Source organism: Aspergillus brunneoviolaceus (genome assembly GCF_003184695.1).
Source record: "Aspergillus brunneoviolaceus CBS 621.78 unplaced genomic scaffold BO95scaffold_80, whole genome shotgun sequence".
Taxonomy (NCBI): domain Eukaryota; kingdom Fungi; phylum Ascomycota; class Eurotiomycetes; order Eurotiales; family Aspergillaceae; genus Aspergillus; species Aspergillus brunneoviolaceus.
The window spans coordinates 85,755-99,050 of NW_020290810.1; the positions used below are offsets into that span (position 1 = coordinate 85,755).

General features: G+C 56.2%; 6 protein-coding genes across 6 annotated transcripts; 3 read left to right on the plus strand and 3 right to left on the minus strand.

Moving 5' to 3' along the window:
* Positions 1-1,121: 1,121 nt before the first annotated feature.
* Positions 1,122-3,981, plus strand: BO95DRAFT_272188 (uncharacterized protein). Its single transcript, XM_025581595.1, has one exon. It carries the CDS (start codon positions 1,211-1,213, stop codon positions 3,851-3,853), a length of 2,643 nt encoding a protein of 880 aa, XP_025437894.1. The 5' UTR covers positions 1,122-1,210; the 3' UTR covers positions 3,854-3,981.
* A 67-nt stretch (positions 3,982-4,048) lies between these two features.
* BO95DRAFT_485542 (Voldacs domain-containing protein) lies at positions 4,049-5,305 on the minus strand. The gene is made up of 2 exons (XM_025590405.1): positions 4,910-5,305; positions 4,049-4,814 (listed from the first exon to the last, which is right to left on the minus strand). Exons 1-2 carry the CDS (start codon positions 5,221-5,223, stop codon positions 4,109-4,111), a joined length of 1,020 nt encoding a protein of 339 aa, XP_025437895.1. The 5' UTR covers positions 5,224-5,305; the 3' UTR covers positions 4,049-4,108.
* Positions 5,306-5,568: 263 nt separating this feature from the next.
* On the minus strand, positions 5,569-6,818 carry BO95DRAFT_422881 (uncharacterized protein). Its single transcript, XM_025584608.1, has 2 exons — positions 6,559-6,818; positions 5,569-6,502 (listed from the first exon to the last, which is right to left on the minus strand). The coding sequence occupies exons 1-2, from the start codon at positions 6,572-6,574 to the stop codon at positions 5,970-5,972; spliced, it is 549 nt and encodes a 182-aa protein (XP_025437896.1). The 5' UTR covers positions 6,575-6,818; the 3' UTR covers positions 5,569-5,969.
* Positions 6,819-7,611: 793 nt separating this feature from the next.
* BO95DRAFT_373366 (serine/threonine-protein phosphatase 2B catalytic subunit) lies at positions 7,612-9,534 on the plus strand (the record flags this gene model as incomplete). Its single annotated transcript, XM_025583048.1, has 5 exons — positions 7,612-7,729; positions 7,809-8,140; positions 8,197-8,454; positions 8,509-9,419; positions 9,471-9,534. 5 exons carry the CDS (start codon positions 7,612-7,614, stop codon positions 9,532-9,534), a joined length of 1,683 nt encoding a protein of 560 aa, XP_025437897.1.
* A 565-nt stretch (positions 9,535-10,099) lies between these two features.
* BO95DRAFT_447051 (uncharacterized protein) lies at positions 10,100-12,558 on the plus strand. The gene is made up of 2 exons (XM_025587533.1): positions 10,100-10,560; positions 10,640-12,558. The coding sequence occupies exons 1-2, from the start codon at positions 10,140-10,142 to the stop codon at positions 12,205-12,207; spliced, it is 1,989 nt and encodes a 662-aa protein (XP_025437898.1). The 5' UTR covers positions 10,100-10,139; the 3' UTR covers positions 12,208-12,558.
* BO95DRAFT_447052 (alpha/beta hydrolase) lies at positions 11,979-13,268 on the minus strand. The gene has a single exon (XM_025587534.1). It carries the CDS (start codon positions 13,156-13,158, stop codon positions 12,301-12,303), a length of 858 nt encoding a protein of 285 aa, XP_025437899.1. The 5' UTR covers positions 13,159-13,268; the 3' UTR covers positions 11,979-12,300.
* Positions 13,269-13,296: the final 28 nt, after the last annotated feature.

The window sequence follows — 13,296 nt, forward strand, 5'->3', positions numbered from 1 at the left end:
CAGATTTACAGCCAAGCTACTATGCAACTGTGCTCAGTAGACAAAATCCGCCGGAAGGTAGGTGAAAACCGGCTCCGGCGGACTCCACATTGAATAAGGCGAATGATACTGATAGAACCCGCCGGAGCTCACCCGTGGTCTTATGACAGAATCATACAAATGCGCGCGTATGAGTTCAAAGTGCATCGATCGATGCTCCATCCAGGATCCATAGTTGAAGCGCTTCCCCAGCCGTTGGCGGGGAAGAAAGGTTTCTCCGCTTCCACCCTCTGCTTCCCGACAGTCACGGCGGTCCGATTTCCGAATCAGGAAAGTCAAGTCAACCGCCGCGAACAACAACATCCACAACGGTGGATGCTCTGGATAAAGTGGACAAGACACAGACATACCGCTCATTCCTATACTTGTCATTACTCGCTCAGATTGACCAGAGTGTCATTTCCCTTATTTCCCGATGTCTTACATCGCAATGGGAAGCTCACATAAACAGTCGAACCATGACTTCCCCGCAGTGGATACGCAACGAGGACTGTATTCCTACCGGGCTCATACCAACAAGATCATTGAATCTTCGTACAAAGTCAATAAGAAGAAGGACTGACATATAGCATGCTACACACTACTAAGCTAACTGAGTAAACTTACTGACTTATGCACGCAACCATCGTGCAACTAGCAGCAAGGTACCTGGAACGGCGGCAGTTGCCATTTCCCCAATGCATCCTCACTCACGCAGCAGTTGAAATATCTCAATAAACAATAGATAGCTGAATCATGCTCTACGAATAACATGCTCTGTTAAGCCCGCATGTTTCGTCTGGGACGGACAAAGACCAACCGTTGCTACATTCCTCACGCTCCCGACTGTTATGCTCTACACATTCTTCTGCCTCATCGGGGTGATCATAACAAACGAATCCTTCCTGCCTCCCGATTCTGTCCACTCCTTATCCAACATGCTCCCTGTTTGTCCCTCCATCCTGTGTTGGCGTGTTCGTGGCTTGCAGTTCCTCGTCTTGCCGGGTGCTTAACGCTGCTCAACGTCCTCCCAGCCTCATCTTCGGCCCTGACAGGATCTAAAGTCGTCGAAACGAGAAGAGTCGGACCAACAACACCAGCTTCGGCATTTTGAATGGGTGAACGCGCTCTTAACGCTCAGAAAACCAGGGTCGGTCGGGTCTAGTCAGGAAATCGCAGGAAGGAAACAGCCATGCCGCCACTGACCACCGTGATCGCGATAGCCGTCAGCTGTTCGGTTCTTTTCATAGTCGCTGCAGTCGTGGGGACGGTCATATGGGTCAGAGTACGCCATGACCGCTTGTCGCTGGCGGTGGCAAATGCCAAACACGGTCAATTTGGCTTGCAGCACTACCAGGCTGAGACGTTGACTGAACTCTCCCGCGAAGAAGGCACGGCGCTGAGACAATATGGCCAACTTCCGTATGGGAAGCCATCTGAATGGGGAGTGCTATCGTCTCGGGAAAGTCTGCCTACTTCTCCAGGAGACTCGGAGTCATCATCCCCTCTAAATGAAAAGGGCCGCGACTTGCGTCGGCCGATGTCCCGTTCTTTGTCTACGCGTTCTGCGCGAGTGTCGAAGGGCTTTCTAGGCCCGCCACGCCTCAGTTCTCTCTCACCGCTGACAGAAAGATCCGAAAAGCGCTATTCATCATCCCCGGTGGTTTCCTGTATCAACGAGCGCTTGTCGAGCTCCGCTGTTGATGGAGCGGTTGAATTGCCCACAGAGACGACACCGAGGCACACACCTGAGAGAGAAGAGGAACACCCGCGAGCCGAGATCACTATGCGTCCAATCTCCGGAGCGTGGCCCTTGGTCCACTCGCGGGAACGCTCTGGAAATCTGTATCCGGTTTTAGAGGACAACCCAGAAGGGATCAATCCCCCCTTTGCCCGAGTCCGGGGCGGAAGCATCACCGCTCAAACGGCTGGGACAATGCCAGAGCAGCCTGTACCCCCCCCACCATGTGCCTACCCGCCAAATCGCTTCCGCTTGTCAAAGAATGACTCTATTTGTTTCTCCTCGTTGAGTTTGGAGACAGCCGACAGCTCCATACTCGACGAAAGCCGACGGACATCGACCAATATCGAGAGCGACTTCACTTCGCCAGCACTACCGCCTTGCCCTACTTTTACGCCGTTCGATGCCAATGACGTTGGACGGCTGGAATTTGACAGGCGTAGCTTTGTGACGCCCATCTCAGTTGTACCAGCGCCGTTTGTGTTTCCTCCTACATCTGCTGCTGTTTGGGAGGGCCAGAGAATTGAATCAGGTCGTACTTCACCCCGTCGCAGCTTGACGGCCCGCAGCCCTACCTCGATGGAACGGAGCAGCCCGCCGCCACGACGCAGTGAGTCTGTCTCCGTGGGACATTCTCGACGTGATTCGGCTATGAGCGCCAAGCCGTTGGAGTTGGGTAACACGCCTATCCTCAACGCCGCTGGTCGCAATGCGGCCTTGCTGCCGCACTTCAGCCAGATGCAGAGAATCCCGCCGCAAACCGAACAACGACGAAGCCACGATCCTTTCTACGCTGGGCCTCATAATGCCGCGAACACCAACGCACAGGGTGCCCCTAGAAACAGACTGACCGGTTCAGCCACACCGGAAAGTTCTGCGCAGTCCCTAGCCGGCCTTGTGAAGCAACCCATGGCATCTGCGATGAGAAGCGGGAACAGTCTACGCAAGGGCCACCGGCGACAAAACTGCGTCCGCATCTCGATCCATCCCCCCGTCACCTTCAATGGACCTGTATTCTCTCCGACTGCCGAGGAGCCAGAAGACGTTGGGGAAATCGACTTTCGCCGTTCTCAGGTATCCGACCTGTCAGCATCCAATGTGTCGCTCCCCTCAAATGTATCTAGTCTCTCAGCGGGCAACAGTACTCGACATTCCCAGCAAAACGATCGCCTGCGCGTGATCGATGTCTCGGAAGACCGTCGAACCTCACGCAGAGGCACACCCAAGAGGCGAAAGCATACTCGAGGCGACTCGACGGATAGCATGATGAGCATGATCAATGCGGAAAATTCTTTGCCGGAGATTGTCACTACGCTGCCCATTCCGAAGATTGAGACCAGTCTGCTCAACACCCCCTCACCCGAGGCGAACAGTCCTGTTTGGATGATGTCCAGCCATACCAGTTCGCCATCTACATACGAGAACATGTCAAGTCCAGGGAGTCCGCGTCGGTCGGCCGTCAAGGGCCCGCGCAATCAGCCAGGCCGGCAAATGCGCAACAATTACCGCCCTTCACAGCCGTTGGAGGACAATGCAAAGTTGTCGCTACGAACCACCTCTCGTCCTCCTCACATGCGCAAAGATCCGGCACGGAAACCCACTGAGTCAGCCCAGCGTCCGAAGACTGATGCCCAGCAAACAGCATCGCCACGGAACCAAGATTCGGCCGGCCAAGCTCCGCCAGGCGCCCCGAAGATGAATCATCCAGCTATCGCAAAACAACAGCCACCCCAATCCCTGCGACAACACCGCCCTCACCATCGTCCTCCGCCAGCTGGAAGTAATCCCAAGTCTCCGATCATGCAAACCGGGGGCATTGTATCTATCTGGGAAGATGGGCCGCTGGAGCTGAAAGCACCGCCTAAACCCACAGTATCTCTGGTCAAGGAAGCAACAGAACTCCCCGACGAGCCGGCTGCAAAGCGCGTCGAAAGAACGAAAAGCCAAGGGCCTGGTGATCGATCACCGACCAAGTCGAGCAACACCCGATCCAAACAAGAGCCGAAGACTCCGACGAGACGGACCGTAGGTTTGGGCATTGGTGCTACCACCCCGGCCAGCTTGTATGACGGCGACGGATTCTTGAAGGAGTAGACACTCCAATCGATGCATTGCTTGGTGACTCAAAATCATGTTCGGTTGTTGTTTCGAGGTTTGGTTCCGGTTTTGCTTAGCGTGCGGGCGTTTCTGTTGATATCCACTGTCCGAGTAGTAGTAGGTAGGATAACTATGTAATACGAGCTGAGCAGTACAGCCAATGCAAGATGGGGGAGTGGGCCTTGTAATCTTACCATCTAGATATTAATTCATGACTTGACTATCTGTATAGAACTCGGAAGCATTGTGCAACTAATCCGTTCTTCTCCACTTGGTCTCCTCACTCTCCGCCTCCCCATTCACATCACCATCCTGCTGCGCTTCCGCACCGTCCTCCTCCCTCTGCCTCACCGTCCCCGCCCCGGGGCCCAGAGACAACGTAGGCTCCTGGCCGCCGCCGATCCAATTCCCATCCTCATCGAAAAACTCATGCATATTCTCCGCCGTGATCCACCCGGAACTCCCATCCATCGGCGGCGGCAACCCACCCGCTCCATTCCCCATCGCAATCAACCCCGACTGCAACAACGCACTATCTCCGTGACCTTGTCCTTCTTCCCCCTCATCCTCGTCGTCCTCCTCCTCATCCCCCGGCTCCACCGGATCGGGATGCAAATTCGAGCACGCCGAAACCGCAGCGTAGAGCGCCTGCGTCGGCGTTTCCGTTTCGGTCTCCGCCCCAAGCCCGTCTTCCCTCTTTTCCTCTGCTTGTTGTTCTGGGGCGTGTGACGGAGGCGGCACCAGCGTCAAAATCGTGCATTCCTCCTCGTCGTCCTCGGCCGAGAATCCCGCCGCGGACGGGGTGGCGATCTGCATGTAGAGGCCTTGCTGTTCCTCTTCTGCGGCCTGGCTGGTTGCGGAGGCGGGGAGACGCAGGCGTTGGATGGCGTGCAGCGAGATGGAGGGGTAGGGGATTGAGAGCCCTGCGTTTGTGGTGGGGGAGTAGAGGAGGAATTTGCTGGGGGGTTTGGTTAGCTTTGACTTTGAGGGGATTCCTTTCTGGGAGAGGGTAAGGTTGAATAGCTGGGAAGGGTTGGGGGGGGGGCAGCGTACTCGGATGTAACCCAGACGGAGATGTTGGAGAGCGTTAGTTCCTTGGGGGATGATGCATCCGCATCCGCATTCGCATTCGCTTCGCTGGTGGTGGTGGTGGTGGTGGTGGTGGAAGCGCCATTCGGGTTGCTGGCTTGCAAGGCGCGCAGGGTCGGGTTGGCGAGGAGGTCGCGCTCGAGGACAACCAGGTGGCAGCCTGTGCGGTGGTGGTAGAGGATGGCTGGGCCCGTGTGGAAGGAGCTTGGGGTGCGGGATTGGTGCTCGGCGAGGGGGGTGAAGGTTGTTGTGTCGGGGGCGGTGGTTAGGGGTTCCATTTTTAAATTGAAGGGGGAGGGATAGGAAGAGTGAGTGTGCGTTTGTTCGGAAAGTTGGGGATGTGAGGTTGGGGAGGATTTGAGGGGGGGGGGGGAAGAAATGAGAAAGAGAAATTGTGATCCATGGAGAGTTTGGGTCGGCGGGGAGCTTTACCACTAAGCTGCGGACCGCGGGCGGGAGCTGAGGAGCTCCGATTCGGGACGCCGGTCGTCTCCTCAGCTGCAGCTGGACTTTTTGGATGCGTTCTTACGAGATTTAGTAGCGGTGTGGCTTTTATTTTTGATACTGGTTAGTGCATAGGATGCTCTTGGGAGTAGGTGCGACAAGATTGCAATTTTGATGGTCTGGATTGGATGCGTAGCTTGATAGTAGCTTGGATTGTTTGTCTGAATCTACTCCGCTCAATGCCTTCTATGACATGGCAATCCTGCACTGTCCCATATCTTAACAATACTAGTCGTTCTTTCAATCTGTTTCAGCTCATGCAGACTGCGCCGCATGCTGTGTACCTGGAACCCCAGTTCCAGACACGACGGCGTGGTGATGCGAGGCTTCGCCGTCTGACGTGCCGCGGTCCAGCAAGGGGCCTTCTCTGCATGGCCCGTCTTGCGCGCGCAGCACCTATGACACGTGACACACCGACAGCGCCAAATAGAAGCGCGTATCTTCTAGGAGATAGAGTCCTCGTCGCATGAGCATGATAAGCTCCTCATGGCCCAACAGGCCCCAGCAGATGTGCCCCCGCTCATTTCACATTCAACCCCCCAAACGCCCGATCCAGCTCCTCTCCCTCATCGCGCGGTACCATCGACGGCAAGGCCGCCGCCCCCGGATCCGCAGCGGACAGACTGTCCAGCAAGCTCGATTGCGCTGCTTTCCCCTCCGGTGACCCCGACCCGGCGGCCGCGTTCATCGGCCGCAGTAGTTTCTCCTCCCGGTCCAGCCATCCGGGCGCCACGCGTCGCTTCTCCGCCAGGTCGCGCTGCACGATGGACTCCTCCCAGTCGCGGATGGCTTTCTCGGCATCATGGCGGGTTTTGTTCAGGTGCTGCTCCAGGGCGTTGCACGCCGCGAGGATCTCCTCTGGGGAGGCGGCGTGCTCCCCGCTCGAGGAGACTACGTAGCGGGGTTTGAGGTTCGGGTTACTGGGGTCGACGGTGACGGAGGGCGGGATGGTGGATGGGACCGACTTGTAGGTGTAGGGGAGGGTGACGGTGGTGGGGAGGTTGATGAACGGGGAGACGGTCAAGGGGACTTGGGCTAGGAGGGGATGAGGGCCTGGTTTGAGGTCAGAATGCTGAGAGAAGGAGAGGAGGAGGGGACGGGATACTTACGGTAGGATTCGTACATTCTGGTTACTGCTGAAATTTGTATGTATGTGTGTATGGTCAGTGTAGTCAGTGAGGATTGCTTCTATAGTGAATGCCAGAGGAGTAAGTTATATCGGATGCATGAAGGGAGGTATAGTTACAGTCCAGGGTAATTGGAGTTGGAGACCGAGAGTTCCCCGCCTTGATGGAGCAGTGGGAAGATTACAGGGACCGTCACGAGGCGGTAATCCCCGACTGCGGCTGATTATTACCTGTCAATACGGTTTGTTGGGTCTGACGTCGAATTGCAGCGGAATCAATCCAATTTATCCTACTGTAACTAATGCCAATGTTGCTAATGTGATTACTATCTAGTTATCATCTCCATCCATCAACTTAAAAAGAGAAGCACACGAGAGTGCAGAACCCGGTTTCAGCTCGTCTGACAGCCTTCCCTCCTTCCCTTCCCTTACAATAATAGCCCCTCTTGCTTATCTACAAAGTGTGTGTTAGTTATTCAAGAGTGTGGCACTGTGGTATTATTGTCTCAGTTTCTCTGTCTAGTCAAGCCTCGACTTGAAGTGACCCTCTTTCTCCTATTATTCTCTCAGTGTCTCTGTCTGTATTGGCCAGGCCTTCAATTCCCACTTCTTCCCCCCCCCCCATCTGATATAAGATCGTTAAATCCTTAAAAATCTTCTACTTTAGTGCCCACTGCCCACTGCCCACTGCCCACTAACTCTCCCCCTCTTCGACTCCTCCTTCCCGACCCTATTATCGGGTTCCTCTTCTCCACCTTTCTGATTTCTCTTCGCCCCGAGATCATCCCTGCAGCTCGATCTTGCCACAAGTTCTTCCTCTTGCTCTGCTCTTTCTCTGGTGTCTCGGCTGGGAAATCCCCCATCCCGCGCTTAACCCCCCACCAACACCACCACCACAACCACCAACAACTGGCCTCCGCGCCTGTCGCCCTTCCCCTTTTCCCCTCCTCTTCCTTCATCCTCCGGGGCACAACGTGTTTGCGATTCATTCTGATCCAAGTCTCAACCTCCTTTGTGCCTCGAATCCTTATTAACCATGGATCGCAACATCGCGCGTGCGGTGACGGAGAAGAAGCCGGTCCCGGAGATCGACTTCACATTACATGTCATGGAAGATGGCTCTCAGGTGTCCACCCTCGAGCGAGTCATCAAAGGTCTGCCACATTCCCCGCCTCAATATTTCGAGTCCTCTTCTGTACAAAGAATCCCGCTGATCGCATGGCAACCATCCAGAGGTGCAAGCGCCGGCGTTGAACACCCCGTCGGACGATCAGTTCTGGTCTCCTGAAGACCCCTCCAAGCCCAACCTTCAGTTTCTCAAACAGCACTTCTACCGGGAAGGTCGTCTTACGGAAGACCAAGCGTTATGGATCATACAGGCTGGAACGCAGCTGCTCAGAGCCGAGCCCAACCTACTGGAGATGGATGCGCCCATCACCGTGTGCGGTGATGTCCACGGTCAATATTACGATCTCATGAAGCTCTTCGAAGTCGGCGGCGATCCATCCGAGACCCGCTATCTCTTCCTCGGTGACTATGTCGACCGAGGTTACTTCAGTATCGAGGTAAGTATTCGTCCTGCCACCGTTGCCAGCCGCTTCGGTCTGACCCTCCGCAACAGTGTGTGCTCTACCTGTGGGCCTTGAAGATCTGGTACCCCAACACTCTGTGGTTACTGCGGGGTAATCACGAATGTAGACATTTGACGGACTACTTCACCTTTAAGCTGGAGTGTAAGCACAAGTACAGCGAGCGCATCTACGAGGCCTGCATTGAATCTTTCTGCTCGCTGCCGCTGGCGGCGGTCATGAACAAGCAATTCTTGTGTATCCACGGTGGCTTGAGCCCTGAATTGCATACTTTGGAGGACATCAAGGGGGTACGTATCTCTACTGGTTGTGTAGTGAGGCGCTAGCTGATGCACTCTGCTCAGATCGACCGTTTCAGAGAACCTCCGACTCACGGTCTGATGTGTGATATCCTCTGGGCCGACCCTCTGGAAGAATTCGGACAGGAGAAGACTGGAGACTACTTCATTCACAACAGTGTGCGAGGCTGCTCGTACTTCTTCTCATATCCTGCGGCCTGCGCTTTCCTCGAAAAGAACAACCTTCTTTCCATCATTCGCGCGCACGAAGCTCAAGATGCCGGCTATCGCATGTACCGCAAGACCCGGACAACGGGCTTCCCCAGTGTCATGACCATTTTCAGCGCTCCCAACTACCTGGACGTCTACAACAACAAAGCCGCTGTGTTGAAGTACGAGAACAACGTCATGAACATCCGTCAGTTCAACTGCACCCCCCACCCGTACTGGTTGCCGAACTTCATGGACGTCTTCACCTGGTCCCTTCCTTTCGTCGGTGAGAAGATCACGGATATGCTCATTGCAATTCTCAACACCTGCTCCAAGGAGGAGCTTGAAGAAGAGACCCCTACATCTGTATCACCTACAGCGCCCTCGTCACCTCCAGCGGCGCAGATGGATGTGGAGAGCAGCGAATTCAAGCGCCGTGCCATCAAGAACAAGATTCTGGCCATCGGCCGTCTGTCGCGTGTGTTCCAGGTGCTGCGTGAAGAATCTGAACGGGTCACTGAGCTCAAGACCGCGGCTGGTGGTCGTCTGCCGGCGGGTACTTTGATGTTGGGTGCGGAGGGCATCAAGCAGGCCATCACGAACTTTGAAGATGCGCGCAAGGTCGATTTGCAGAACGAACGCCTGCCTCCCTCTCAGGAGGAAGTCATGCGACGCAGTGAAGAGGACCGACGCATTGCTCTCGAGCGGGCGCAGCATGAAGCCGACAACGACGCCGGTCTGGCCACGGTGGCTCGCAGAATCAGCATGTAAGTTTTGCTCCCTTCCGAAGGTCAAACGGCAGGTTCTAATTTATCTAGGTCGGCTGGCTCGGGCAAGACTCGTCGGCAACGAGACCCTGCTGCCGTTTCCCGGGAGGCATGAGCGTCAGACAACATTTTAATCGAGAATTGCCGGGTTGGCGAACGTGGCACATGGACAGATATCCTTCCTTGAAATTTTAGGCGTGCAACTGCTTCACCCTTGTATTGAACGAAACTCACAGCTTCGAACCCCACGGGCGAGTGATCTTGCCCAGCGACGACCACCTTGGATTAGATGGCTGATCGCACTGGCGGCAAGCACTGTATCAAAGACTGGAGTTGGCGGACGAGGGATAAATCATGTAATTTCTGCGCACAAGCGGTTCCAGGCGTCCGTGACGTCTGAACTATGAGTTGATGAACTGATACACCATGAATTCTGCTCTCATCTTCCAGCCCCGCCCTTCGGCTGTTTAACATTGTCGTATAGCCAGCGTAGGAATCGGACCGTAAATGCCTAGATAATGAAATTAATGAAATACGAGAACAGACACCGCTGAAATCATGCTTGGTACCTTACATGTGGTGGAAGTTATCCGGCTGGTTTCCGGCCCGCCAAGACCAACCACCAACTTCAATCCGCCGATACCTTGCTTGCTCAGGCGGCCTCGCTTTCCTCCCTTTGTCTTCCATTTCATCCTTATTGCCAACCTTCAATTCACATCAATGCCTCCCAAACTACGCGGCTCGCTCACAGCGAGCCTTGCGCACGCGGGTCGAGACTCCGTCACAGTCTTTTACTGTCCCTCCTGCTCTACCTGGCGCCGAAACACCAAAACCGCCCTCACTCTTGCGCGTCGTGCCAACAGCACCATCGGCGTTGCTTCCTCCAACTCATCACAGCAATCACAGCCCCTAGATTTCCGACCTCACACTCATCCGATACCCTCCACACCTGCTCCGCGACCCCTCAATAACACCGTTCCTGTCGTTCATGCCGGTGGCCGCAACATCCCCCCGCGGCTGAAAAGTCTCCACACGACGCTCGACCAGCTCAAAGATGTTGCGCCCGAGCAAGTCAATCTTAGTCGGTTGCAGTTGGCAATGAGGGGCCTGGAGTCGGAGACCCCTGTGATTCGTGTTGCTGGTATGTTCATTCAGTGTCTTTCCCCTCTGTCCTGCTGGTAATTGATTGACAATGGCGATGGCTTGCTAACATTGCTTAGTGCTGGGCTTGAACGATGCCAGTGCGGCGCGCAGACTGGTGAAACTGCTGCTGGCAGACCCCCTGAACGGAAAGGAAAGCTGGGAGGACTTGTTGGAGGAAATGGGTGCGGGGGCGGGAGGTTTGGAGAGAGGACTCTTGATCCGGTGGGTCTGCTCTCTACAGAATCTACCATCAACAGGAAAGGAAAAACATTGGCTAACTTTCGCATCCTGCGATGAAAACAGTTACGGCCCAGTTTCGCAGAGCATACCCAATGATCTTCTCCCGACCATCTCGATCCCCTCGCCGATCCTGAAGAAAGGCAACCTGGAGATCCTGATCACCGGCCTGGGCGCGGATACCCGTGCGAATACCAAGTTCACAGCCGATACATTCCTGGTGCCGACGGTGACGATCCAGACCTCGCATTCGGGCCGGCACAATATGGTGCGGTACCCGGTGCACCGGAGCATTGTGTGCGGCAGCGGCGTCGATGGATTCTTGGCTTACAGCGGGCTGATGGCCCGCTCGGATCTCAAGAACGAGGCGGGGTCGGTCTACGGCGCGATCGAGCTGCCGGTGACCAACCCGGAGAAGTACAACAATGGACGGGTCGCGTTTGTGGACATCGACAAGGCGGACGAGGCGTTGGCCAGGTTCCGTGAGTCGGTGCAGAACGCCTCGCTCTACGAACGCGGGTGGAACAGCAGTGGTGTGCAGCCCGTGGTTGATTGGCTGACTGCGCTACGGGCGGAGGCGGGCAGTACGCTGGATCCCTCGCTGCGCAGCCTGATCACGTCGCTACTGGATGCGGCAGAGGCTGGTGTCGTCGCGGAGGAGACACAGAGGATCCAGGAGCAAGAACTGGGCTTGGTGCCAGTGGAGGTGAGGGATGGGTTGGATCGTTCCGTGTCGGAGTGGGCGGAAAAGGCGCACACGGAGCTCCGCGGCGCACTGGAAGAAGGGTTCGCCAGCAAGCCATGGAAGGGTCTTGCGTGGTGGAAGCTCTTCTGGCGCGTGGATGACGTGGGCATGATTACCGGGGAGATCCTGGATCGCAAATTTCTGCGTCAGGCTGAGAGGGAGGTCATCTGGACGGCTGGTCGGTTCCAGCAGGCCGGACTGGTGGAGACCACTCCGGGGTCCAGTCCAACAGAAGAACCATCGTGGCCGACTCAGATATCCACACGACGGACCAAGCTGGTAGAAACGACGGCGCCGGCACTGCAGGCGTTGGCGCAGCGACTCGTGCTGTTCAGCATGTCCACAACCACTCTATCTTCGGCGCTGTCGATCCTGGCCTATCTCTCTTGGCCTGCCGCGTCTGTGTACGAGACCTGCACGATGGCAGCGGTTGGTCTGATCTACTCGCTGCGCCGCCAGCAGCGCAAGTGGGAAAGCGCGCGGACCTGGTTCGAGAACGAGGCCCGCGAGGACGGTCGCACGGCTCTGCTCGAGACGGAGGACCAACTCCGTGGCATTGTGCAGCGAGGCGGACGCCCCGTGGAGGAGGAGGTCCCGGTGTCTCCCCTTGAGACTCGACAGGCCATCGATCGAGCGCGCAAAGCTCTCGAGGAGGTCGACTAGATACACCCTAGACTTTTCACCCTGTATGTACTGTACCACTATGAAGCAACAAAAATGAATATCGTACAACATCCCATCCATATTTTTTTGTCTTCAAGAGATCTCCACACTGCCCTCCGGCACGCCCTTCCAGCTCCTCAACCTCCTGGCTAAGAACTGCATGACGGGCAACATCTCGTCTCGATTTCTGGGCATCCCATCCCCGCGGCGAGCATACCGATGAACCTCGACAAACTCAAACCAATCCTTCGTCCTGCGTACCGCACTATCCGTCACAGCCACCGAATCCCTCCCCGCAACCACCAACACCGGCGTTCGATTCCTTTGGGTTGTTGTATTCTTGACCGCGGACAACGGAAACGGGGCCCCGATCGAAACCACCCCTGCCAACCACCGATCATTTTCCGCCGAGGACGACAACCCCAGTGCAGCACCAGCAGCAGCACCAGCACCAGCACGCTCTCCTTCTCCTTGTCGCCCAGAACCAACACCACCAGCACCAGCAGCAGCAACAGCAGCAGCAACCTCCAACCCCACCATCCCGCCCTGCCCCAAACCAAACACCAACACATCCCGCCACCGATACCCGCACTTCCGGACCAGGACCCCCGCAATCACCTCGTGGACGATCAGGCGCATCGCCCGCGTGAACCCGGCGTCCATGTCCAGCTCCCCCGCCGGCGTGAAGGTCACGTCGTCGCCCCAGTGGTAGCCGCCCAGGTCGAAGGGGAGGGGCTGCGGGGCTTGGAGGGTGAGGATGGTGGTTTCGGGGAGGTGGAGGGCGCGCGCGAAGGCGGTGAAGTTGGCGGCGGTGTCGCCGAGGCCGTGCAGCAGCAGGAGGATGTTGGGGGATTTTTGGGAGGTGCTGGGGGGCGTCGGGGGCGTGATTGTTAGGGTGAGGTGGGAGGGGAAGTCGGTGGGTTGGGGGGCGCGTGGGTGGGGGTTGGTCATTGTGGTTTGTGATGTTTTCCCCCCTATTTGCTTGTTTGTTTGTTTGCTCTAGAAATTGTTTGCTTGTTGGTGGTGGTTTGTGGTAGGGTGATGTGATTGTGTGGATTGAGCTGGAGGTGTTTGATGGAGGGGAGGAGA

Bases quoted from the DNA above. Each gene is read 5' to 3' on its own strand.
- BO95DRAFT_272188 (XM_025581595.1), top strand. From the start codon at position 1,211: ATGCCGCCACTGACCACCGTGATCGCGATAGCCGTCAGCTGTTCGGTT.
- BO95DRAFT_485542 (XM_025590405.1), bottom strand. From the start codon at position 5,223: ATGGAACCCCTAACCACCGCCCCCGACACAACAACCTTCACCCCCCTC. The intron at 4,815-4,909 runs GTACGCTGCCCC...CAAACCCCCCAG, and splicing joins TCCGTCTGGGTTACATCCGA to CAAATTCCTCCTCTACTCCC.
- BO95DRAFT_447051 (XM_025587533.1), top strand. From the start codon at position 10,140: ATGCCTCCCAAACTACGCGGCTCGCTCACAGCGAGCCTTGCGCACGCG. The intron at 10,561-10,639 runs GTATGTTCATTC...AACATTGCTTAG, and splicing joins CCCTGTGATTCGTGTTGCTG to TGCTGGGCTTGAACGATGCC.
- BO95DRAFT_447052 (XM_025587534.1), bottom strand. From the start codon at position 13,158: ATGACCAACCCCCACCCACGCGCCCCCCAACCCACCGACTTCCCCTCC.